General features: G+C 29.6%; 2 protein-coding genes across 3 annotated transcripts; both read right to left on the bottom strand.

The window, feature by feature from the left end:
- LOC129314381 (probable F-actin-capping protein subunit beta) lies at nt 1-6,662 on the bottom strand. Its single transcript, XM_054957820.1, has 8 exons — nt 6,272-6,662; nt 5,844-5,914; nt 4,119-4,232; nt 3,439-3,521; nt 3,286-3,359; nt 2,898-3,017; nt 875-970; nt 1-331 (listed from the first exon to the last, which is right to left on the bottom strand). Exons 1-8 carry the CDS (start codon nt 6,398-6,400, stop codon nt 248-250), a joined length of 771 nt encoding a protein of 256 aa, XP_054813795.1. The 5' UTR covers nt 6,401-6,662; the 3' UTR covers nt 1-247.
- Nucleotides 6,663-17,530: 10,868 nt separating this feature from the next.
- Nucleotides 17,531-24,130, bottom strand: LOC129314369 (uncharacterized). Of its 2 annotated transcripts, XM_054957807.1 has the most exons (6): nt 23,969-24,130; nt 23,565-23,777; nt 22,568-23,131; nt 20,919-21,414; nt 19,679-19,760; nt 17,531-18,105 (listed from the first exon to the last, which is right to left on the bottom strand). In XM_054957807.1, exons 2-6 carry the CDS (start codon nt 23,719-23,721, stop codon nt 17,893-17,895), a joined length of 1,512 nt encoding a protein of 503 aa, XP_054813782.1. In that variant the 5' UTR covers nt 23,722-23,777; nt 23,969-24,130; the 3' UTR covers nt 17,531-17,892. The 2 variants fall into 2 exon arrangements, with proteins under 2 accessions (XP_054813782.1, XP_054813774.1); XM_054957799.1 differs by lacking the exon at nt 23,969-24,130 and having other exon boundaries at nt 23,565-23,934.
- Between the last annotated feature and the right edge of the window lie 3,574 nt (nt 24,131-27,704).

The raw sequence follows: 27,704 nt of genomic DNA on the forward strand, positions 1-27,704 counted from the left end.
GAAGAGCTTCAACAATTTCATGTCATCTGATGAATTTGAGAGTTCCACTTAGTGTATCAATACAAGGAACAATATAATCTTGTCTACGAAACACGGTACTTTACAATCAATTCCTCTCCAATAATTCCCTGTTTCTATCCATGTGAGACTATCAATGCCAAATGCAACACATAATCAGCAAGCTAGTTAAGCATACCAAAGGACAGACAAATGTATAAGTCTATCAGCAACACGGTGTAAAGTCCAATCAGCTCTCAGGCATTCTCATTTGTGCCACTTCAGATGGAGGTCGCAGAGTGCAGACCATTTCTCTAGTCTTGCCGAAGTATACCTGTAAATATGCATTAATTAATGAACTGATAATAAAATTAAAAACAACAAAATACAGTGATGTAGAATGGGGAGGGAAAGGGAGAAGAGAAAGAGAGCAAATAGAAAGGGTTCAAGTGAGAAGAAAGAAACTCTGGGAGAAGGAAACTCAATATTCAATCTTATTCAATTCATCAAATGGCATTAAAATATTATTTATAGGCCTTAACTAACCAATCAAAGCATTAAAAATGATAAGTCTTAATAATTAAATGCAAATATTCTAGAATAATTGAAAAGATAACAAAGTAATTTAAAAATCATATTTATTCAAATCAAATCTTAATCCAAATCTAAGATGTTGTTTTGATAAAACAAAAATCCTAAATCTAATTAATCATATATCCCATCATACAGTTTTCTAATTAGAGCCATAGGCCTAAAACTACTACGTAGACAAACCAATCTGCAGTTCCACCCTCAAAGCAAGGGAAAGAAAAAAATAAAACAAATTGATAGTTGATACACTGTATGTGCAGATGAGACCATATAATAACAAGAATACCTGGTCTAGTGAGTTCCTTAGCTTACTCTCCATTTCTTCAATCATTCTTCCCATGTTACAAATATGTCCCTCAGCAACTGACAGTCTCATACTCATCTATAATGTGAGAGAACTCTGATTTTAGGATGAAAACTTACATGCCAATATATAAAAAGTATATCATATATACAAAATATTGATGGCATTAGTATGCAGATCGCCATATCAATACATGTACATTCCACCTCAGGCTTAGACTAATTTCATGCTACTTCATGGACAGGTCAGCCACTAAAAAATTTGCTTTTCACATTAAGCACTAGCAATTCAATATTTGACTAATGGGGTATGGAAAGATTTATCGATTATTTATTTTATGTAACTATCTAAATGTAATTATTTCAAAATTAAAATCAGTAACTTAGTAATTTGGGTAACTTGAAATGCAATTACAGATCTGTATAGTCTCCTGTGCATTGGGTCAAGCCCAGATCTGTATGAGCTTGATCTTTGAATTATTTTTATCATTTACCTTTCATTTGGATGGGGCAAAAAATTGGGAGGAAGGAAAACTCCTAAAAATCATTAAAAAAAAAAAAAAAATTACTACTGTTGAAAATTTCTCCTCTTAGCTTTCTCTCCTCCCAATTTTCTTTCCATTTTTCCCTCCATCCATACTGAGCCTAGAGAATGTTCAACCAAAACTAGAATTATGGCTCCACAAGTACGCATGAATATGAACTTTTATTTCCCAATAGACGGAACGAAGTTCAAGAAAATATTCATAGTGACTGAACTACTAAAATGATATTGACAAAGTCTGTCAAGGATTGATGCATGAGCATTTAAATTTTATATAGAATTTGTTAAAAAAAATCCTGTCAATCTTCATCAAGAAGCTGTTAGCCGTCCCACCCTCAAAGATTAAATTTTTGAGTCAATTGATGGGTATTCTTCAGACATGGACAAGGATGGCAATTTTATGTGGATTATGTCAAGACATCGTAGAGGCTATACAAGCTAAAGTTGCTACAGAGGATAACATTATGAAAAGAAATCAACAATACCAAAAAATAATGTCATGCAGAGTTTTTTTTCTTAACTGTTCATTAAAAAAGTTGAGGTACAAATTTCTCTTATTACGATTAGTGAACAATGTGTTGGTGAGAAGACATAAACATTATTTATTCACCTATAGTCAGCTTTATTCCTTTCTTTTACTCCTTTTCACTCCCTGCTTCACTAATCATCTTTAATGAACAACATTGATCAAATAAAATTGGGTTGGCTCTGGTGTCAAGAGATGGTATTTAGGGAAAGTTATGACCTACGGAGTAGAATCCTAAATTTATCAAACTGAAGTGGGGGAAGCAGCCTTAAGAGTGGATCTTCGTTTCAGCCAAAGCCAGAGGACACGTCTATCCAAGTTATCTGCAGTTTTTGGAATTGTTACCTTTTCTATCTATATGTTGACATCTCATTACAATTATCATTTAGCAGTCAAATTTTCCCCCCTACAAGAGTAAGATTTAAACATAATAAGCTTACTGCGCTCACTATGCTGACTCAGGGCATTACTAAAGCACAATGAATGAAACTAATACAAGCTCCTTCTCCACAAAAACTATTAATCAGCTCTTTCCTAAGGGCTGATTGATATTTAAAACACAGTGAACTTGGGCGTCATAAGGAGATGTAAAGTCAATCCAAGAAAAGCATATGAAAATAAAGTTGTCCAGATTTATTAGACCTTTCCTTGACCTTGACTAAGCAAAATTGGGAGCCAATACTTCCTAAAGCCAACTAAATCCATTACAGCTAAAAGCAGCAGTTAAGCACTCGTTCCATGGATGACCATGCTAATATGTATTGTACGCTGAATCTGATGCATGCAATCTACATTCAGCAAATACACTATTAAACAATAAAAAGGTGATTTTGTCATTTACGTGGCTCAGAAAGAGGAAGAAAAATGGAACTCAGGATGTAATTGTTAACAAAAAGATCTAAATTGCCGCCACGAGTAAATCCTACTAAAGAGTACCTGTCTTCTAAGTGATCCAGACAAACTAAAAGTTCCAGATGACTCATTATTAGTAGTCAGAGTCAGCATCACTGTACTGGTTAAACGATAATTTGTTGTTCCTTCTTCCTCAGGTCCCACCTATATAAACATTAAATAAAGAAAAAGAAGTGTTTTGGCATATCTAAGATGACTGTAAAGAATATTGGGAAAGCCATCAAATAAACCATATTGAGCAGTTAGCAAAAGGTCTTAGAATCAAAACCTTGCTCCATGATATTCCAAGAAAAACATCTTGCTAAAGAAGTTCAAATATTCAAAAGCCAAGCAGAGATGCATTCCCATCAGTTGAAAGTGGTTAAACTTTGCAATTGTATCAAGGCTAGCCACCCATCCAAAGAGAGTTTACCTCTATAACATGTATAGCATCCCATGCTCCTTCCTCTAAATAGCCCCGTCGACCCTGCCCGGTCTTTGAGCCATCTTTAATCACAATAATAACAGCAAATCAGCTAACAATGAGAAGCGTCCAGTTAATTAACTCTGGACAGAAAAGGCTCACCTTTCTTAATTAGAAAGCAGGCTGCAAAACCTTCATTGTCATCTTGCCACATATAAACTGATGAAGTGCCACCTTCATAATATCTAAGCCATTATCCATTAATGGCGCATATTCTTTCAAACTATAATAATACATAAACAGCTATATACACATAGATACCAAGAAAAAAACAATATGATCAACCCACACCCACTATCAAGTGGCATTGATAGGAAAATTTACTCCAAAAAGATATGAATTTGCTCATGTTCTAATTATGTTTATATTGCCTTTAGTGTTTTAATTATATTATATTAGAAAATAGCAAAACAAGTTGTAGGTTTCCTTCTTTGCAAGTAGGTTATATATACCCCTTATGTAAATGGAAACGGGCAGACTTGATCATATGAATACATTTTATTACTCTCGATATTCTGATAGCTCCCCCTCCTTGATTCTGTCTTCCTTTCTCCCTCCATTTCTGTTTGTCTTCTCTTCCTCTCCCCTCTCCCCTCTCCCTCTCTGTTTCTAAATTCATTTCTATCTCCTACAAGCGTGTGTTAGTTTGTGTTACATCAGGCATTCAACAAAAAATAGGGATATTAATAACTCATAACTAGACAGATAACTAAGTTTCTTCACAATACAAGCATCTAACAAAGCATAGAAACTCAGAAGATGTGGTAAGTAAAGGACCTCACTGGTCACAATATATAGCAAATATCTCGTTTGCTTCAATTTCAAGATTTCTCAATTCTGATGAAGGGAGGGACCCATCTTCCAATGGAGGATAGTATTTATTTGACCAAGGTGATCTGCACACAGATACGGTACAACAGTAAAGTTAACATCATCTTCATAAAAATAAAAAGAAAAAAGAAAATAGGACACATTCATCAGAGAGTAAATTATAAATTTGTTCTATAAGAACTCTGTAGCATTAGAATTTAGAGCTAATAAACTAAGTCCCGGTCTCCATTTCAACTTTCAAGACCAAGTACTTTTGCAATTTATGTTTCCAAATTCTCCAAGAAAATTATAGTAGAGGAAAAAACTTAAGCATGGATTCTTGGATCAAAACACAGAGCAGTGAAAAAATATGTGGAGTCAAAGCTTAAGAATAAAGATTTCATTGGTGAAATTTTTGAGTTTACAGACTTGAAAGAAATATTTAGTTACAGCATTTGGAAGCTCAGGCAACAAACTTAGCCAATGATTTCATGGAAATTTCAGTAAAAGACAAAAATATCTTGTACAAGATATCAGAAATTTTAAAGAAACAGCACCCAATAATGATGGATTAAAATTATTGACATGGAAGATCTGGCATGCAATGGTAAGGTAAAAGGTCTGTAAATTTGAGTTTATTATAAGGGGCTGAGACTGAGCGTTTGCTTGTGGGTTGAAAGAGATAATGATCTATCTAGCTCAACATTAGAATGCCAAATAGGCAGATACTTACGGCTGAACAAATACTAGACTATAGGTTTTAAACTTCTAATATCAAATCAGCTTTCCATTCCAGCAGCAGCTAAAGTACAATATTCAGCATATTAGAAGTTATAGTTGCAGTCTTGCCGAGCAGCTTACAGAATAATTTTATGATACTATTGAATACCAGTCGATGAAAATTACATGATAATGCTATCAATCTATTTGAGGATAGTTCTTTTTAAGATAAGAACGAGATACATGAAAACATTATTCACTAAAAGGAAAGAGAAGCAGAGTCTACAAAGAGATTAAATATTAATATTTATCCACTCAGAAAGCAGAAGATGTCGCCCTTCAAATGGGTGACTGGATGATATTATTCCCCAGAGACAGATTTTAGAAAGAGAAACAATATGGCAACAGCCAAAAACAAATTATAAACCATATTTTGAAAAAGTGACGGCTGTTATTAGTAACACAAGTGAAATGTTTAAGTCCACGGCAAAGATAAGCAGACCACCATCAGAGCATGGATCATAAACAAAACAGTGACAAGTGCTAATTCAGAATCCACTGATGTTAGGTCACATAAGTCAGTGGATTTTACATATCCAGCTCACATATGAATAGACATGACTCTTTTTTTTTTTTGCCCTTTTCTTTCCTTTTTCTCCTGTTTGAATTATGTAACATGCAACTCTAATGCTAGAGCAGTCATAATTTGTGGTTTAGTCAGATGTATACTTCAAAAATCCAAACTGTGTTAACTTATGTACATCATGCATATGCTATTCAATGGTAGTTTCCTTCACAAAATCAATTGACTTAAATTGACAGAAACAAACACTTGAAATGTGCATGTCGACTAAAATCCAAAGATCCAAAAGAAGTTAAAAGCCATGATCTGGAACAATCAACAGTATTTCTTTAAGCAATATTATTACTTCAATTCAATAACCATGAGGAATGTAAAAACTAAAAAAATAATTTACCTGTACGAATCAGCATCTCGGTTATATTCACACAAAATGAAGTCTTTCCCACAGTCTGCGTCACACAAAACCTGTAGTCATCCAAAATTTATTAAATGAAAAACAGTTCTCCAATTTCTTATTTTTCCTAAAAAAAAAAAAGCAAGAAGAAGATAAAGCGTAATTGCATCAATCATATTATGACGAGTAAACCGTTGATAAAAGTATTCTGAATTAAACAACCAAAAAAAAAATCCTGAATTAAGCACCCTCGAATGATAATCCCCATTTTCCAAAACAAAAGGATCAAAATTGGCTAAACCCTTAAACCAAAACAACGCAACAAAAAAGACATAAAAAACACTGAAAACACTCAGAAATGTTTCACATCTAAGAGTACCAAAGAATTAGAGAGCAATGCATCTAGTTACAAGGATGAAGGGAGATACCTGGAGTGGCTGATCAACTTGGGAGAGGAGATCGGAGGAGTGATGAGGAAGAAGGCTGAGAAGCGCAGACAGGGCAGTATCGGTGTGCTTTGGAGGAATTCTCCGCATCAATCCCATCGCCGCCTCCATTTTTCGCTTTCACAAACTATCCGCGAGAGAGAGAGAGAGAGAGAGAGAGAGAGAGAGAGAGAGACTTGGGGGTGGTGGTTCTGAGTGTGAGTTGAGGAAAGAGGAAAGAGGAAAGAGGCGCGTTATTTGATTGATCCGACTCCGAGCTTCCCTCGCGGGAAACGAGGCCAACTAATTCCACTTCTCTTACGTTACGTTATCCTTCCTCCTCCTCTGTTTTCTTGCAGTGAAATGTGAACCTCTGCCTCTGGTTTCACTTGCTCTGGCTTTTCCACGGAGAGATCACAAAAATGTCCTCATCAATAAATTAATCATGCAAAAGTGCACATCTCATTCTCTAATGTCATGCTTCTTTCATCCCAAATTATATAAAAAAAAAATTAAAGGAATTTAGGTATTTCAAAATAAAAGACAGTTTTAGAAGATTAATTAAATAACTTATTTCAATGTTACCATTTCTTCCATTCTATTTAATTAATGTCCCTTTTTTAATAAATTAAATGAAAATTATTCTTTAAAATTTTATATTTTATTTTAAAAAACAAAGTTGTTAAATTTATTTAATAAGATTTAGTGGTATATGAAATTTTTTTCAAAAATATTTTATAGTTTAAAATAAAGGGAGTATAAAATTTCTGTTTAATATTTTAATTTTATAAATTTTTTTTTCATTTATCTAATCTCAACACCATTAGTCTCAAATAATGTTTTTTGTATCAATGACTATTATTCTAAAAAAATTAAAATTAACATGTCAATGTTTAAAAATTCAATGTTAACCATTTTTGTTAATGAAATTAATAGTATTAAAATAAAAGGATTAAAAATAAATTGCATGAAATTAAGAATCAAAATAAAATATGATATAAAAGTAAAGGACCATATATACACTTTTATCATTAACTCTTTTGTTTCATTTATTTATATTTCAAATTTCAATACTTGTATATTAACAAGTAGTGAACTTTGGATTAATTTTCTTATTTAAGATTTATGTGTAATTCTCTTTTCTCTTTTTATATATTCTTGTCCTAAACTTTTTCTCCCCACGACTTCATTTTTCCCCACAACTCTATGTCTGCTTTTGAATATAAAATAGTTATAATATATTTTTTAAAAAAATTAATCATTTAGTCCCTTATATTTTTAACTTATTTATAATTCAATCTCTAAACTTTAATTCATTATAATCCAATCCTTATAATTTTAACTTGATTATAACTCATCTCGAACTTTGCCTTTTGCAATCCAGTTCCTACAATTTTAACCATTTAAATATTAATCTCTTTATTTTAAAAAATAAAATTATAAAAATATTTTAATATTTATAAAGATTAAAAGGATTTAGTAATCTAAAATATTAATAATAAATTCTAACATAATTTTAATCTTTATAATTTTATTTTTAAAATATAGAAACCAATATTTAAGTGGTTGAAACTATAAGGATTAAATTATAAGAGTTAAAATTTAAGGACTGAATTATAATTAAGTTAAAATTTTAAATATTGAATTATAACAAGTTAAAAGATAAGTACTAAATTATAATAGAACCAAAATTGCAATGATCAAATAATTATTTTTTATATATTTTTAGTTCTTTAATTTTATATAAAATTTATATTATTTATCCTAAAATAAAGTGGTGAAAATATTACTAGGCACAACTCAAACCTAGTTTTATCTAATATTTCTTGCTTGCATCCTGTAAAAGAAAAGAAAAGAACAATCGAGGAAATCAGGGGATAATTAAATGATTAAAAGACATGGAGCTAAATGTCACCATTATTCAGAAATTGAGCCAAGTAAATTGACTTTGATAGAATAATTTCTCAAATGATTAAAACTTACTAATATTAGAAATGCTTTCATTTTATCCCCTTGCGATATCAAATGGCATATGTAAAGGAACCATTTTTCCCAACAAAACACTAAAAGTGTACTCTCCCGTTCCATTTTAAAAAATTTATTTAATCCTATATAAATTATGGTATGATTTTTTAAATAATATTTAAAAGATATTTTTTTAGATTCACCCTTCATGTAGAAGAAAAAGTAAAATGACATTACTTTTTAAATTTATTATATGTGAATATATTTGAAATTCTACACGTTTTTATTCTTTATACTTTTTTTATATTAATATTAATGAGATTGATAAAAATAACTTATAAAAAAAATTGAAAAAAATATTTGGTTAACCTGCTTTTAACTTTTGCAAAATCCGTTTGAACACTTTCCCAATATTAAAAGTTATTTGAACAAAATTTATCAGGTAAAAATACATTGTGAAAGTGCATTTAAAATATTGTTGGAAATGGATTTGGCCAAATTAATTTGAAGAAGGATTTGAGAAGTGTGATGATATTTAATCATACTATCCCTTTAATCTACAATTCTTTTCTTGAAAAAATATTGTTAAATCATTAAACATATAATAATCATTTAAACAATAATAATTAGGGATAAAGTTTTTAGCATTGTAAATTGAATACTTAATCATATTGATTTTTAACATTAATATATATTCAACTATTTCATATAAGTTTTGTCCCATTTGTCAAATTTTATATTTTATACTTTTATTATTTATTATATTAAATTTTATGTTATTTAAAATTTTTATTAACCAACAGAGGTTTGTTGAGTTGGTTTTTTTTAAAAAAAAAGTTATCATATATTTTTTTATCAAACTTTATATTTATATTTTTATCATTTAAAAAATCAAATTGATGTCCACTTCCGTTAGACTCCAGCCTCCCAAATGTAACAAAAAAGTTTATGACAGAATGATGCTGAAGAACCAATTTTAAAAATTAATTATACAAAAAGACCTCAAAGTTTTTGAAACCATTCTGAAAGATATTGTTCAGCATCATTCTGAATAAACTAGATATTGTTCAGCATAATTTATAATCTAACATGTTTGTATCAAGATGTTTTTGAATAATTTTTAGAGAAAATTAATCTACAGGTTCTAATAATTTTGCTCAATTTTAAGCTAGGACCTTATAGATTAGTTTGTTTTAATCAAACTTTTATATTTTGATCTATTATATATGTTAATCCTTTAAAGTTAGACTTAATAATAAATTATTAAATTTCACACAAAAGATACTCTTAGAGTTTACATAAATTTTAATTGAAAAAATTAATTTTTTAGTCCTCCAACTTTTAATTCACTTATAATTCAATCCCTCAACTATAATTTGCTGTAACTCAGTCCCTCAATTTTTGAATCACTTTTAAATTAGTCCTAGAATTTTTGTTAATTTTTTTTATGTTAGATTATATCTCACATCAATGAGCAAGAGGAGGGTATTTCAGAATAATATATGAGCATTTTTTTTATTCCTCTTATTTAATAAGAAATTTTTTTAAAAAAATTAAAAAAAGGACTGAATTATAAGTGAATCAAAAATTGAGGAATTGAGTCACAACGAGTTATAATTAAGAGACTGAGTTACAGGTGAATTAAAAATTGAAAGATTAAAAGATTAATTTTTCTATTTTAATTTAATACTTTTAGCGAACATCAAAAAAAGAAAATTTGATTTGATATATTGTTTAATTCAAAATTTATATATAAAAAATATTTAGAAGAAAGCCTAATTATATAAATTTTAAGTCAAAAAAATTATGTCATTAATTCAAAAATTATATAATCATTTAATAACAATATAAAAGTTCTTATTTTTGTTTTTTTAAAGGAAAAATTTAAGGATTTTAATCTTTAAGGGTTTAAAAATTTTAATTGATTAAATTATAAAGATTGAATTAAAATAAAATAAAGTGTAAAGACCTAATTCAAATATTGAGTGCAACTATAAAGACCCATATATATATATATATATATATATTCTAATTTTTTTTAAATCCCTTCTTTTTATTTTCTGAAAAAACTCCTTCTCCCTTCTTTTCAGATTTCTATCTCTGGTTATGACACACCACTATTTATGGAAGAGCAAAGCTGAACTGAAATAAAAAATTGAATTTAATTTTTATTATTTGATTCAGTTTATTTAATTTTTTAGTTTTATTCAATTTTTTTAAAAAAATATTTCAGTTGATCAATTTAATTATGTTAGTAATATTTAAGATTGAATAGACTAAATCAACTAAATTATAATATATATATATATATATATATATATTTATTAACTTATAAATTATATCTAGTTTATTAATTATTTTATTTTATTTTATTATTTTTAATTTTATACTTAAATGAAAGTAAATATATAATCTTATAAATTGAAACCCTAACCCCTTATTAAAATGAACTACTATCACTTTATAAGTTCAATTTTATAGATAAACCTTGTCTGTTTTAGTATAAAAAATAACAAAATTATTCCAAGTTCAAACAATCCAACATGAAGTCCAAAGCAAAATTAACTAATCGAATTAAATTATTAAATTTTAATTTGATCCTTATTCAATTTGATTATCTTATTCTGTTCGTAATTTTGATATTGTTCAGTTAGTTTGATGCATTTTGGTGTCAAATCAAACCGATGCTACTGCCAATGACTTCTTCGCGGAGGTGTCATTATTTCCTGTGACTTTGATAGAATAATTTCGCAAATTTTACCAAAAAAAAAATGAGTAACATTCACAAATGATTAAATTACTAAACTTAGAAATGTTTTGATTGTTTTCATTTTCTGCCTTCTGTAATTGTAGTGAAACCATTTTCTCCCATAAAACACTAAGCACTTGTTTGATTTTTGTTATTAATAACTGTTTTTTTGTTTTTAAAAGTTAAAAAAATTAAAACAAACTTATTTAGGTAAGTGTTTTTATTAAAATTATTTTAATATTATTCTCATTTTTATTTTTAAAAATAAAAACAAAATTATCTTAGAGCTTTTTTTATTTTTAAACCACACTACATATGACTATTACAAACTACATTCACCCATCATCAATCACTATCTTATATCACTACTATTTAATCACGGGTGACTACCATTAGTTAATTTTTCAACTCTAAAATTATTTTTAAATTAACATAGTAAATCATTTTTTCTTTTTTTTTGTTTTGTAAAACAAATTTTAAAATTAATTTACAAAATAGTTTTTTAAAAAAATGGGAATAAAACCAAACAAGTGCTGAAAATCTATAGTGCATATGTAATACATCTATGGCTCTGAGTAGCTGCCAAGAAAAAACAGACAAAAGAAGAAAAGCCTACAAGATAGGCAATGAAATGAAGATAGTGATGAGAGTAGGATCCACATCCAAATCAATGATGAAACAAACAAGTGGATATATATAGTATAGCTGTGAATTGCTTGTACGGGAATGCATACATGATTATCACAAAGAAAGTGTAATGATAATTAAGTCACTATCCAAATCAATAGGAAAAAAAATAAAGGGAAGAAAAGTTTTGGGTTGTTCCACTTTGTCCCCACATGATTGATAGGTTAGGTTTAGGTTTGGAGAAGTCAGCTTCAAGCCACTAAAATGTTGGCAACTTTGGTTTTTATAATCTCCTTTGATTATTGTATTGATTTTCCTAAGTTCATATTTTTGTGAATATGAGTTAACTCAAACAATTAGATGGATCTAACATCTAGTTAAAAATTAGATCTCATTAAATTTATAAGCATTCAAATTCTTATTTTAGGAGTTTTTCCAAAATCATCCCTTCTAAATATAATCATGAAGATAATGATGTACAGAATTGACTCGTCACTTTTAATTATGGTTATAGGCAAACTACTAGATATATTGATTGGCTAATCCATTAAAAATCTAATGATACTCTTGATTCTAAGGTTTTTTTTTTATATGAGCTACCGTCAATTAAAAAAAATACTATTAGAATATTTGTGATCCAAATAAAACTTTTGAAGTTTTTTTTTTAAAATATTAACTTTTAGTCCTAGAACTTGTTCTTAATAATTAATTTGGTCCCTAAACTTTGAATCAAAATAGCTTCGTCTCTGTAGTTTTTTTTGTTCAAAACAACTCAATTCATATAATTTCTTGACTCAATTAACTAAGAATTGAGTTGTACCGAATTAAAATTTAATAACTAAATTGATAGTTGAGAGAAATTTTTAGTATTAAAAGTTATATTATCTCATTTTTTATTACATGCAAGTATTTTCTTATTTGAGACACATTGAATTTTCCTAAATGTGAAAATCTTTTCTTTGAGTAGAGATTTACATATTAGTTTGTCGTATAAGGGTTCGCCAGACACATCCAACTCATTGAAGTTGAGACTTGAAAGTTAAATTTTTGCTAATTCGAGTGGGCTTTTGCTTGTCTCTCCATCATATCATTGGCATCTTACTTAGATGATGAGTTTAACGTTAAAATTGTAGCTACTTTTTCTTTCTATGTTTGTTAATATATAATTGTGAAAAAATATCAATCAAAGAATGCTAGAGAAAACTTATATCAGTCAAGAATTATTTATTATTAAAACTTAAATGAATATTTATTAATTCAAGTTAATCTTTTATCAATAAATATCCATTCAAGTTTTAACAACTCATTATAAATTAACAACGATCCCTTCAAGCTTATTTTGCATTTGAATTTTGACAATAATTAATCCTTGATTGATATAATTTTTTTTTGATGGGCCTTCATTGCTATTTTCCCTATAATAATAATAATAATAATAATAATAATAATAATAATAATAATAATAATAATAATAATAATTGTCTTTTTAGTTTAAAAAAGAGTTAGATGATGAGTGTCTCCCTTTTTTTAGCATATTTACAATAAAAAAACCATTATAATTAGATGATTATTTTCTTTGTTAAATTTCATTTGAGATAAAAAAATTTTTTGATTACTTGAATGTAATTTGAATGAAATAAATTCTAAAATTCATTTATTTTTATCTACATTTCTCATGCTTAATTATTTATAGAGAAAAAGTTATTTTAATTTTTTTATTTGCTCCCTTCAAAATAAATAAAATCATCAAAACAATACAATCAAATTTTGAAATTTAGATTATCCAAAACAAAATTAGTTTTTCCTCTTTTTTTTTTGGAGCACTTTTTAGAATCGGACTTTAATAGGCAAACAACAGTCTCATAATTATGATGAAAATTTACTTTGGAAATAACGGTCTCTTGTAAATATGCTTCAGTCAACGTTTTCAAAATTAAAATTGCCGTTCGATCACGATATTAAAAAAAAGCTTTTTATTTTTATGTCTTGATAATTCGATTATGATCAAATCAAATAGTTATGATGATTAAATTAATATAAGGTTAAAATATACTTTTAATCTTCTAATTTTTTAAAAAATTTTAATTTAATTCTCTAATTTTATAAAGTATTTTCCAGTCCCTTAATCCTAAAATCATTAATCTCGTTGATAGAAAATGCTAATTGTGTAATTTTAAATGCTTACAAAATATTTTCAAATGCTGACATGTTAGTTGTAAATTTAAAATACATGAAAATTAAAAAAAAATGTTTAAAATAAATCCTAAGACGTTGTCTATATCAACACAATCGATATCAAAAACTATCATTGGAACTCTCATCTCTACAAAGTATTCTACATGTTCTTTTGACATCCACAAGTTCCATTTATGTGAACATTAGTCATTAGTCTTATATGTTTTTTCTTTTCATATGTTCTTCCTTATCGTTTGCTTTTTGGCTCCATTCTGGGTTTGTTTTTTTGTTGAATGTCTCATTATCTCCTGCAATTTTTTTTAAGCGAACGAAAATAGAAATGAATTAACGATAGACATAGAGTTTTTATTTTTAACATGAAAATTATAACTCTAGAATCTGTATTCTACAATTTATTGTATTAGTGTGGGTTTGAAAAAGCAGAGGACATATATAGAGAAGACGCCACGCAAGTAGCTTTGAATTTTTTTTATTTTTAAATTAACTTTTTCATTTTAAAATATAAAAAATATTATATTAAAGAAGTATGCTTTGTCAACCTATAAAATTGCATAATCAATGTTACAGTCAGTATTTTCTGTTAATATAATTATCAGTGTTAAATTTATAGGTCTAAAAATATACTTTATAAAATTAAAGAATTAAATTGAAACCCTTTTAAAATTAAGGGATCAAAAATATACTTTAACATTAATATAATATATATAAAAAATGTCACAAATTTTGACCCAAGTTTAAATATCTGCCTTGACAAAGAATCCCCTAAACTTTAAAATTTGTACAAATAAGCCATTGTCATCAATTATTTCATTATTTCACTATCAAAGCACAATAAATGTTATGACCAAATATCTCCTTAAACGTTTTTTCTGTTGCATGTAACCCCTCAAACTTTGAGTTATGAACAAAACTTCTTAACTTTCAAATCATGTGAAAAGAAAATCATATTACATTATTTTAGTGAAATAATAAACATGTTAATATCAAGAAAGTTATTTGCATAAATATTATAAAAATTTGGATATATTCATGGTAAATTTTTCAAGGAAAAATTAATTTTACATTGATTACAACTCAATCTCTATAATTTTAACTTGTCCAACTTATTCTCCTCAAAATTTAACCATTTAATAATCCATTGATCCCTAATTTTTAGAAAATATAGTTTTTCAAGACTAAATTGTAACCAAGTCACAAAATGCAGGACCAACAGATTAAATGGATAAAGGATAATATTAGTCATGTTCTCTTTCAGCTACACATATTGATAATTATTGATGCAATTAGACTTGATAATTTGGACGAGCCAAGTATATTCAGGAAAGGTTTATTGAATTGAGTTTGAAATAGACAAATGTGTAAAAAATCTCATATAGCTAAACATGGCTCTAATATCTCAAGCTTTTGAGCTTATTTGAGCAGGCTCAAATATTTAAATTTTAAAATATTATTTTATTTTATTTTATTTTTTAGCCAATTTCAAATTTTATCTTAAAAAAATAAGGTTTCCAATTTTTAATTTAATTAATAATAATAATAAAGAATTCACAAATCCAATCTAAGCTCATTCAAATTTAATTTTTTTTTCATGTGACCTAAATAAGTTTGAAATAAAATAAAATAAAATTTTTAAATCTAACACTAATATTTTTTAAATTTATTTAAACTTGTCTTGAATTATCAATTTTAGGCACACAAAATTTGAAGTTGAAAGAGAGAGGAGGGAAGAAAGGACACTTGGTTCTAGGACTTGGGGTTGCCTTAAGAGGGTAGCGAGGGATATGATTATGAATGGATACAGCTATATTGCTTTTTGTTAGTTTAATTATGAGATCTGAGTCAATCATCTCTTACTCTATCATTGTAAATACTGACTTGGGGCCCTCCTATCTCTTGCCCTCAATACATGACTTTGACAAGCATTGCTCCTAAACTGATTCATGAATAGTGAATCAAAGGGTTAAAAAAAGGTACAAAAGAGGTTGATGTTATTTTTATCCAAAATCTTAAATTATTAAATTTATAACTTTTTTTAATTATATATAAGATATCAAAAAATTCAACTAATTATTTCGTTTAAGGGTCAATTGTTCAACTAAGAACAAACTACTCATAATTAAAATAATACTCTCTTCATTTTTATTTATAAAAAAATTATCATTTTTAGTTTTTTTTAAGAGAAGTAAAATCACAGTTTTTAATAAGTATTTTTTACAAACTTTTTAAATTACACTTTTTAATTTTATCATTCATGGTTATGATAAACAATTAATGAAAATTTGATTAACACAATTAATGAAAGGTATTGTTATCCAATTTTTTTTATTTTCAAACACAATTAATATAGTTAACTAATTTTTTTAAACTATATGATACTCTCTCTGTTAAAAAATATAAGACATTTTTTGAAGAGTTAGATGTTTAAAAATGCAAAATATTTTTAAACCTTTTGAGGTGTAGTCATACTTTTTTTTAAAAGTGCCCTTATTGATAATAATTTTATATTTATTATGGGATATTTAATAGGGGTAAATATGAAAAGATAAAGTTAGTTAAAAAGTAGATAACTACTTTATTGATGGATGATATTCGGTTAGAAATTTCTTATATTTTTAAATAGAGAGAGTATAATTTTTTCCTCCTACAAATAAAAATGGAAGGAGTATAATTTAAATATTAATAGAGGTTAGTCTTTCACAATATCATAAATCAAAATTCAATCTCCTCTAAGAGTGCTACCCACATATGATGCTTGATCATATCTCAAATAAAATTACTTTCAATAAGAGAAAATCTATAAACTACCAAAAAATAATAATTTGATTTAATTAAAAATATATAAGAAAGTTTATATTTGACAATGACTTCTGACTCTACTGTACAAAATACAAATTCATAACCATATGAACTACCAAATTTCAACACAATTATATCATCGTTTAACACAACTTTCAGCCTCAAAAACTACCATTGTATTATTTTTTCTTTTCTTTTTTGAAATATTAGAACAATGTCATGTCAAGCTTATGAGGGGCCAAAAATATATAATATGCAACTCAATTGACCCATCAAGTTAGTGAGGTTAGATTGGATTGAGTTGATCCCAAGTTGACTAAGTGACCAATTGATCGAGTTTTGATATAACTAGCTGAGCTTGCCCAAATTTTAATATCATGGTTTTTTTTTTTTTTGTGGGTCTAGATTTTAATGTCATGGTTATATGCCTTTATTTGTAGCAGAAGAGAATTTAATGTCAAAACATGAATTGTATTCAAGCATTGTTATGGATCTTATATTTTATATTGATATATCCGTGGATCTATCAACATTGGTTGACCCAAACACTAAGAAGTTGCTTATATTAGGAAGTGGTTTATATTTTTGGTCCAAAATATAAACATTTTTCCTTAACTAGTTCAAAATAAAAATATAATTTAATACACATAAAATTTTTTCCATTTTTTTAACCTAAATCCTTTTGTGAATCTGTCTCTCATTCATCATGATGCTTACATTGATAATTAGGACTAAGGATAAAAAAAAACGATATATATATATATATATATATATTTGAAAATGATGACTTTACTGGTATATAGATTTTTTCTAAAAACTACTTATATTTTGAACTATAAGAAGTAGCATTTAACACGAACTATTTATATACAAAGAGGGTATATCTTCCTTAACTGATGTTTGCATTACCAATATTTGATCCACGACGGTTGTTGAAACAAGGAAAGAACATCTTATAATCAATATTGGCTAAAATTAAACTTCCCTTTTAAGTTCAAAATTAAAAAAAGAAGTGCCACCTTACATTTTTGAAGTTTATACACTAATTACAAAATTAAGCCTTGAATTCTAAGAGGTAAATACAGACTTCCCAACATTCCCTTTCATGATTTTCAAAATGAACATGTATAGCCGCAAAAAATCATGTGATGCTCATCAATTTGGTATGACCTGAGGAGGAAAACGCGACAGACATTTGAGACTCTTTTCATGATAAGGAAAGACAGTGTACAATACCAAATGATGAATTGCTGGGAAATGGGAAGGAACAAAGACCAAATCTGCAATTTCTCTATGAGCACCAATTGCAGCAAGAAAATGAGAGATATGACAATGGGACCCGACCAGTTCTGCGTATGTACTCTGCTTGCTCTTCAATTTTTGCAGCTTGGCAGTTTCTGTTGGCTTCTGCAATTGCTCTTTTTTCCTCAGCCTTGTGCCTCACAGCTGCAAGTTTATTCATGAGCTTATCATGTGCTCCACTTCTCATTCTCTCAACCTCTACCTGAAATCCATCGAATTTTGAATTACATGGGAGTCCTTGGAAGTGCAAATATAATAAAGTTTGAAGTTTATTCCTCATAAATGCTTCTTTAAAACACTAGTTGGGTTATTTGAGTCCAGGCTAACAAAGATAAATTACTCTCTCAGACCTAAACTTTTATCTCTAACAAAAAGAAGGAACCACTCTGGAGTTTAGAATTACACTTTCCACCAAAAAACAAGTGGATGCCAGAAGATATAACTATGTAACATTAAATCAGTACTCACAGAAAGAAGTAATTGTCACAACAATTATAAGCATTGCAACATCAAGTTATGTAATGTTAATGAGTCTGTTTTAAAAGGCAAAGGATATTACACTGATTCAGAGACATTTTCAGTTCCCACAAGTTAGAATGCTTTCTTTTTCCCCCCTCTCACAACACTATAGCCCCTTTCTATTTAATGTCAATATCTGAAAATCCAGCTGTTCCCATTTCAGGCATTTCCACCAGTAAACTAAAATTGTGCAGATCATAAAATCATTATGAGAACCCAACCAGTGCATTTAAAAAAAAAATTGAAAATAGCCAGCGGTATGCATTTTGGTCTTCCAAATTTTTGCTCTTCCATGTGTCACCTATCTACAACAAGATAATGATACCAGGAACTCAACTCTATTTTCTTCATTCTAGTCAGCCTCCAACTTAATGAGCTTAAGGGAAAAGAGGAAGGGCCTGAGGAGAGGAGGTCATAAACATCTGTTGAAAATGTTGGGATGCACATTTGCACAATGATTGGGGACTTCAATCCAGCCTCTTATGAGGGTTGCACCTGGAAACTAGAGTCCTTGTCAAATACTTGCCCCTAGTATGCTGCCCCACTCAAGCTATAATAACCTTCCTTGCATCTCAACATTTTCCGATGAAATCTGTATCAAATAAAGCACTTTCTATTCCTTTAAAAGCAGATAGATATCAGAAGGCACCCTCTCTTCTTAGAACTAGTTCCTTCAGGAAACTCCATTCCCATTTAATCACTCTCAGAGAAAATAAGGACCACATCTTTTAGCAAAACATTCATGTTCTGGGCTTCTACAATCTCCTATGCCTATGACTCTACATTAGCATCATTCTCAAACCTTTAGAAATTAATTTTAGCCATCTCATCAACACACTTTTAAGTCTTCCAAGCATTTCTTCAGCATGTCAACCTTACAATACTTACCAAATCATTTTTAATGAGTTACTACCCAAAGCAAGATATTTCAGAGCAAAACAATAGGTGAGACTGAATTGCAAAATGAGAAAGCTTCCAGAAACCATGATTTATTACAGTAATGAAGTGACGAAAAAAGATGCCTCTTGCAATCCAATATAAATTCATACGACACAGGAAGAAGTGGAGTAATTTAATATTTTTTTTTTCATGTCATCAGGACCAAGCTCAGGTACACAAATAAATCTTGCCAACATTTAAGGGCACATATCAGAAAAAGGACTAGAGAACACCATCCAGAGAATTGAACCAAAAAAAAAAAATTGAAAAAAGAAATGGCGGAAAGAATGAAACCAGTAACAACAACAAACATATACCTCAATCTTCCTCATCTCGGCTTCTGTTTTTGCTTTCTGATGATTTTCCCATGCCTGTATTTTCATCTCCTCACGCTTAAATCTGCACAAGTAAAGCCACAGCTTCCTGCTTTAGAACAGCTTTAGTGTAGCAATGGAAATTATTCTTAACCAGCTTCATCATAACTGGGTCTCAAGTTCCAGCTATCCAGACAATACAAGAATTTCATTAATCCTTCTCAGATCACACACACACACACACACAAACACACACACAAATGGAACGGTGAAAAAAGGCACAGCTAAGAATCTATAGAGGGCAGGAAAATAATGAGTCAAGTATTATCCCCATCATAGGTACCTGTCAGAGGCAAAGCAGAATAGATATATGAAAGTCACATGCATATTGAAGAGCTCCACACCTCATCAGTAAATTCGAGTGTTTGAGTACTTGTTGCTTTATCAATTTTCCAAACTGTTTTTTCCCCTGTTGATTTCTATTCCGGTGTGTAAGGATGTCCTCGTTTATCAAAATCTAAACTAATAAAAAATTGGATTATGCTAAGAAAAGCTAAGGTTAGATTTAATAATGACAATCCTCTATGTGCACAGCTCAGTCACAAGGAATGACCCTTGTTATCTTAAATTACTATCAATGATGACAAAATTTGAATCATGTAATTAAAGTAAAAAGTCCTTCAGTGCTGCTATATGTTTATGAGACTCATTCATTTCATCAATCTTGAAAGTTGTAACTGGGCTTATTTCCCCTGTTATTTTGCTGTTTTCATTGTTTTCTCTTCTCCGACCCCCATTCTAAATCAGGAGATATCTAAGATGGTTTTCTTATTATTATTTTAAAAAAAAAAAAACCCTATATTCTCATAACAATAGGAGGAAGCCAAGAACAGCATAGTCAATTTTTTACACAAATCATCAAAAGAAATGTTGTGGAAAACACAACTTTCTGTAGATTTGACCACAAAGAGAGTGGTAGATTCAGATTTCATCAGCAAAGATGCATGGCTGCATTAAACAAATTACGCAGACAAAACAAGTTGCAGTGATAGACAGTAAATTCCATGCATATTATTAATTAATAACAAATAAACAACAACAACAACAACAACAACAACAAGCCTTTATCCCACTAGGTGGGGTCGGCTACATGGATTGCAAGACGCCATTGTGCTCTATCATTTATTAAGCTTAATTAATAACAAATAAAAGAAAAGAAATTCAAAGACAAGAGGAAATTGACCTGGCCATATACTTGGCCTTCTCTGCATCCTCCCACACTGCTGCACGTGTTTCAATGAGACTTTTTGGTTGTTGTTCAGCTGCTTTAGTTTTAAGTGAAGTGGAAGCATCTTTGTCTTCCTCCTCTTTGCTAGCCCAAGCAGCAATGTTCATTTTACCTAACTGTGTCCCAAGAGCCATTATTTCTCGCCTGGTTTTCATTTGTAGCTCCTTTTCAGAAAGCTCATTCTTGTTGAGATCCAGATGTCCACAAGGTAGATCAGTTGGAGTTGATACAGGGACAGCTCTGCCTGGGGTAGAAGGCTGAGAAGAAGTTGGGCTGCGCATTGGTGTTGTTGCTCTTACAGGTGTACCAGTCCTTGATGGTTCCTGACTAGCAATAGGGGTCATTTCTGTACCCATATCTCTCATTGATACAGACCGAGCTGTTGAAGGGGGAGGGATGAATGCTGTTGCACTCTGGATGGCCATAGATGAATTGTGCTGGCTGAGATTGACTGCCAATTTCAAATGACAATGAAGAAAAGGGACAAACCAAAGTCGTGAGTTTCAGTTCAGTTTCCATGATTCCTTAGCCAAATCTACTGATTGCAGTCAGGAATGAAATATTCAAAAAGAAAATATGTCAAAACATTAATAAATTGAGGGAGTGGCTTTTTCATTGCTCAATATAATATATCAGTGTGTGCCAAATTTTTATTAATCTAGTTCAGTGGTTTGCATTTGAAATCCAAACAAACCAAAATCTACTGAGCACAGAAAGTATGAAAGTAATTAGCTTATCAGTAAATTGAAGGAATTTACTGATTACGTCATATGCAAAGTATTTTAAATTTCATGGATGATAAATCTTCCAAACAGAACGGTATGATCCCCCCCATTGTTAATAACCAGATAAAACATTTGTTAATATCCGTTAGTGAAGATATTGAAAATCTAGTTCCTGACAAAAGAGGCCCATGATATATCTTACAATATCCTTGGCCGAATCCCCACGTGAAAATAAACCAGAAAAGCAAAAAAGAACTAGTTACTTAAGAAGCACAACTGTGTATCCTAAAGCTTCAACCAAGACTAAGTCTGACACAATTGGCATGAAAATTTGCTATTTATTAAACTCCCTAAACCCACAACTGTTTTGTTTTTGGTGCATGGCATGAAGAGTTGAACTAGACATCCTGCAAACGACCCAAAACCTGCACCACTAAACCACATCCAATGGCATTTAGGCCTCACTATCCTAACCACCAGTCAGTTTATGTCACTCCAAGAAGATGATCATCTCCAGATAAAATTAAACTCCATCTTCCCAATTTATCCATATTTATATCATATATCGGAGGATTTGTTGCAATTCCATTGTAAAAGGTCCAAGTTATCAATTTTACTTGATATCCATTTTGAGAGGAAGTTCCACCAAGTTTAGTTATTGTTTCTTAAGCCCATGCAGAACTTGATAAAAGAAGATTACTGAAATATTAGCATTTAATATAAGCATTCTACTGGACATACAGAGAGTACTCAAAGAAAACACATGCTTTTAACACATAAGCGGCAGGAAATCAAAATTAATATAATCCCAATGATATACTAGGTATGTTTACTTTGAAGACTCCACTGAAGAATTCTCAAACAAAATTGTGAGCTTACCATAAGAATCTGCAATTGCATATGGCTCAGCCTCCCAACTCACAAACTTTTGTCCTCCACTTACCATCTTTGTTTGATTTGTGTCAATTCGCTTAGTATCTGGCTCCTCTAAAGCAACTACTCTTTGATCTGGAACTTCAACAACAACCTTCAGTGAAGATTGCCGACCAAAACCAAGATTTCCAACCTTACGTGATCCTGCTTTTTCGCTTTGGACCTGGGTCTGTCCTGTTTTTGGCCTGTTTGAAGTTGGACTAGCAATCCACTTCTGGGCATCATCCCACTTGGATGGTGCTGGTTTTGAAAATGGTCCCAAAGGCACTCTTTGTGGAGCACGCTCAGACTTTTGAAATTCGAACATGGATGAGGATATGCACATACTATCATGGCCACTATCATAATCCAAAGATGGTTCCTCTAAGATCCTATGTCTTGAAGTGACTGCTGCATTACCACGATCTGCAACTTTGTCTGAACTGAAAGAACGAGCTGTAGCTAAAGTTGAGCATTCAGGAAGGACACTCACAACATCCACATCTTTACAGTGATCAGAACTGCTACCACCTGTAATAGATATGCAATGAAAGATTGCTTACACACACTTCATTTAATGCAACAGCAGATAGTCAACCAGTAAATCTAAGGTTAAAAATATTCTCTTCCCAATAGAGGGGCATAATTAATGTTCATGCAGTGGTTTCCCCATATCTTAATGAAATGGTAAGGGTATTATATGCCAATCTTTATTTATTTCCTTTTTCATCATTTTCTTATTCTTTTTTTTCTCCTCATCGTTTACCATAACTTAAGTGCACGACTCAATTCCAACGGTGACCTCAATTTTTAAGAAGTGAAATGTATGAATCGCAGGAGATGATACACCAATGGTGAAGGTACTGCACAAAGCCAAATCTTACATTTTGAGACAGAAGCATCTCAGATTCATGAAACTAATTTTCATTCTACGGGGAAAATGAAGCCAAGAAAGCAACCGCACCTGATTCATCAATGTCAGAATTGTGAGATCTCGAAGTGAAAGTAGAATCAAGTTCTTCCTCGTCTTTCCTCTTCTTTTCCACTCCCATTATCATATCCCTCAATTTTCCAGGCGAAAACCCCCAACACTCTGTAAAACCAAGTTCCCATAAAACCATTCGCTTCAAAAGATAAACTCACGAACAGATTTCACTCGAAATGTACACACGTCAGTCTAAAACGACAGATCATAAAAAAACTTCGCAGTAAGTAACCATACCTAAGAACCCAAAATTAAAAAAAAAAAAAGAAAAAAAAACAAAAATGGTGTTTGTAACATAAAACATTCAGAAGAGAGAAAGCTAGAATGGATAGACCAAGCAAAAGAACAAAAAGGGGAAGCGAGTGAAAGAGATAAAAAAGCACCTGAGGCTTTTGGATCCTTTCGTAATCCATATTTGAGAAAGAAAAAAGTTAAAGCTTTCCGTTTGAAAATGCAATGCAGTAATGTTTCTCTATTTCTCTTCAAGAAAGTGTATCTCTAAGGTCCAAGTCTCAAGCTTGGAGACGCAGAGCCTTCTTTTTTCGGTGGTGGGCACTGGGCAGACAAGGACAAGCGGCTGACCAGTACGGCACCTTGAGCACCCATGAGATGCCTTTGTAATGTGGTATACTTCAGTCCCCTTAATCTTTTTAATTTTCTTAATGCTTTGACTGCCTTTGAGTAAGAACCAGACCTTCCAACTCACGAAGTTTCTCTCTGTTTATTTTTTTTTTCCCCCTTTTCGTTGTCATCTCAAAGTTTCATTTTTTTTTTTTTAATTTGTGCGGTGTAGACTCCATCGTTTTCTCTCAGGACCTGGTTCAGTGGTTTGGAACTTTGGGTGCTAGAAGACCATGGTGGTGAGATCTACACCTCCGGTGAAGCTAAGTTTAAACACTTGAAATTTATAATTTTTATCTTCTACTGCAGTTAAATTTTAAATTTTAAATTTTATATTTTTAATTAAATTTTAAGCTCAATCAAGTAGTTACCTACTTTTTAATTAACTTTATCTTTTTATATTCACCCCTATTAAACATTCTACGATAAATATAAAGTGATTATTAATAAGGATATTTAAAAAAAAAAAGACAATGATTACACTTCAAACGACTAAAAATGCCTTACATTTTTTAATATTTAACTCCTCAAAAAATACTTTACATTTTTAAACGAATGGAGTAACTTTTAAATGATTAATTCATTTTTTAGGTAATTAAAATATTATTTTTTAAAATTTTATATCTATTAATATAAAAATTATTAAAATATAAAAAATTAATATTAACAATGCCCCATTTTATAAGACTGTTTTTAATAAAATTGTGAATATCAATAAAATCAATTAAATATTTTGCTCAAAAAAAATAAAATCAATTAAATACAGTTTTAAATTTTAATTAATTTATAAAAAAATATAAACTTATGAAAATATCATTTATGTAATGGGAGGAAGGGAAAAATAAAAAAAAATCTAAATACCGAAATAATAAAATATAATTTTAGAATAATTTTTATTAATGAATCATTAATTATAGTTTGTAAGATAATTTTAGTAATGCCTGAGCATTTAAGCTGGGTTTGGCCCAATCCAAAAATAACATCTAATATTAATCAAAGACCACTAAAGACATCTAATATTATTCACAGATCAAAAAATTCTAAAATATCGTACAAAACTAGAAGATTGATTTTAGAATAATTTTTGACAAGAAAAGACTATATATACTTGCCTTTCTTTTTTAATTAATAAATAATTATTAGCTAATCAACAAGTACCTACCACATTTAACAATAAATTATTTATTAATTGACAAGTTTAATAATATGAAAAACATTGGAAAAGGCACATGTAGATAGTGTTTCAACAAATAATCATTCATTAATTAATAAATATTTATTCATATTTAATAAGAAACATTCGCTCGTTGATAATTTTTAAAAAAGAAAAAGAAAAAAAAGGTGTTTATTTTCTTTCCCATCTAAAATTATTTTCAAAGCAGTCTCATAATTTTATCATAGTATTTCAAAATCTTTTAAACTTTATTTAATACTAAATTATTTCAGTGATTTTTGAATGATATTTTTTCCAAGTAATATAGTGCATGATACTCCATCTGTTTAAAAATGTAAGGCATTTTTTTAAGGAGTTAGATGTTTAAAATGTAAAGCATTTTTAATATTTTGAAATGTAATCATTATCTTTTTTAAAAAATGCCCCTATGAATAATAAATTTATATTTATTGTAGATTATTTAATAGGAGTAACTATAAAAACATAGGGTTAGTTGGAAAGTAAGTAACTACTTTATTAAGGGTGAGATTCAGTTAAAAATGCTTTATATTTTTGAATGGAGGGAGTAACTCTTAACCAAAACAAATATACTCCCTTCGTCCCAAAGTATAAGATACTTTTTAGACAAAATCTCGCAAACTAATAAACCTCATTAAATTCACTTAATAACCTTATCTTTTCATAATAAAAATATAAACTTTTAAAATATCTATCATTTAATATATTAAAAAGAGAAGAGATGGAAATTAATTATAGAGAGAGAAAAGGTAAATTTAAAATTGATGCATTTAATAAAACCTTAATATATTCAAAGTATCTTATATTTTGAGATGGAGAAACTCTTTTAGAAGTGCCATATAATTTGAGACTAAGGGAGTACCATCAAATAAATATTGTTTTGCAAAAATTAAAAAAGTATATCATAAATTGAATTTGGATTTAGTGCATGTCCTAGTACATACATTGAGTATATATTTTATTTGAGCTGTTAAATTTAGATCAACAATTCAAATAAAATTATTTATTTATTCATTAATATAAGGTGAAATATAAATTCAGAATCATTAATATAAAATTTTAACTATTCAAATAAGACAAATACTCAATGCATATATTAGAAATAAGCACCGAATCCAAACATAATAATTCGGCTGGACCGAGTTGATTGGCTTTCAGGAACGTGCACCATGCTACTTTTTATTATAGAATATCAAATCACTTTGAAAAAAAAGAAGAAACATTTTATAAAATGGGATAGAGAGAGAATTAAATTTGGGTGATTAATTTTAGCATAGAGCGTCTAAATTTGTGGTGCGCATCAAAGGCTCAATCTGAGGGTAGTGTGAGTGTCATTGGTTTAAATCTTAAATGCATTTCCCTTTCGTCACTCCCAACATATGAGGTCCACCTCCAGGTTGCATGTTTGCAAAGGGAAACAAGTCGCTTCCTCCTCAGCTTTTTTTTTTTTTTTTTTTTTGAATAAAAGTTCAAGTAAGTTTGAGTTTAGGAGTTACCAGAAAGCAAGTTTCTAGGTTTTAAAAAAAAATGCTTACATTGACATTTATTATTCGTTCACCAACAATATTCTCATGAAAAAATTAGTTAAAAGGATCTTCTTAGAAGATAAATTAATCCTAAGATCAAATACAATTGAAGGATCAAAACTAATATTTTATTCATTAAATAATTTGAATAAATAACTGAAATACCCCTCTTTTTAAATTAATGAAATTGAAAGAAAAAAAAAGTTGTTCATTCAACACATACTCTAACCAAGAAGTCTTGCCCCCCAAACCAATAGTCTTACATCGTAGCCAGAAGCCTTGCACCATGAGTCAGAAGCCTTACACTCCTAAATTGTTTAGATGCAAGGCTTCTGACTTAGGATGCAAGGCTTCTAACTTGAGGATTTAGGTGTAAGGTTTCTGGTTTGAGGTGCAAGGCTTCTGATTTATAGTATAAGGCTTCTGACTTGAGGTATATGTGTTGAACAAGTAATCTTTAATTTTTTTTTCAATTTCATTGGTTTAAAGAGAGGGGTATTTGGTCATTTATTCAAATTGTTTAATGAATAAAATATTAACTTTAGTCCTTCATTATATTTGATCTTGGAACTATTTTCCTTCTAACAATATCCTTTTCAACAATTTTTCCTATTCTCATATTGGTGATGGGAATTAAATCCTTATCAATTGGGTCAATTTTTGCTGGTTCATTCCCCAGCTTTTTATTATCCATATTGCTGCTTTGTTTTTTTTTTTTGGGTAAAGTTCATATTGCTGTTTTGTTATCCATAAATAGATTAAATTCATAAGCAGAGCCGC

The sequence above is a fragment of the Prosopis cineraria genome, unplaced genomic scaffold (genome assembly GCF_029017545.1).
Source record: "Prosopis cineraria cultivar Desert tree isolate PC_DT_omini unplaced genomic scaffold, ASM2901754v1 PC1, whole genome shotgun sequence".
NCBI classification, from domain to species: Eukaryota; Viridiplantae; Streptophyta; class Magnoliopsida; order Fabales; family Fabaceae; genus Prosopis; species Prosopis cineraria.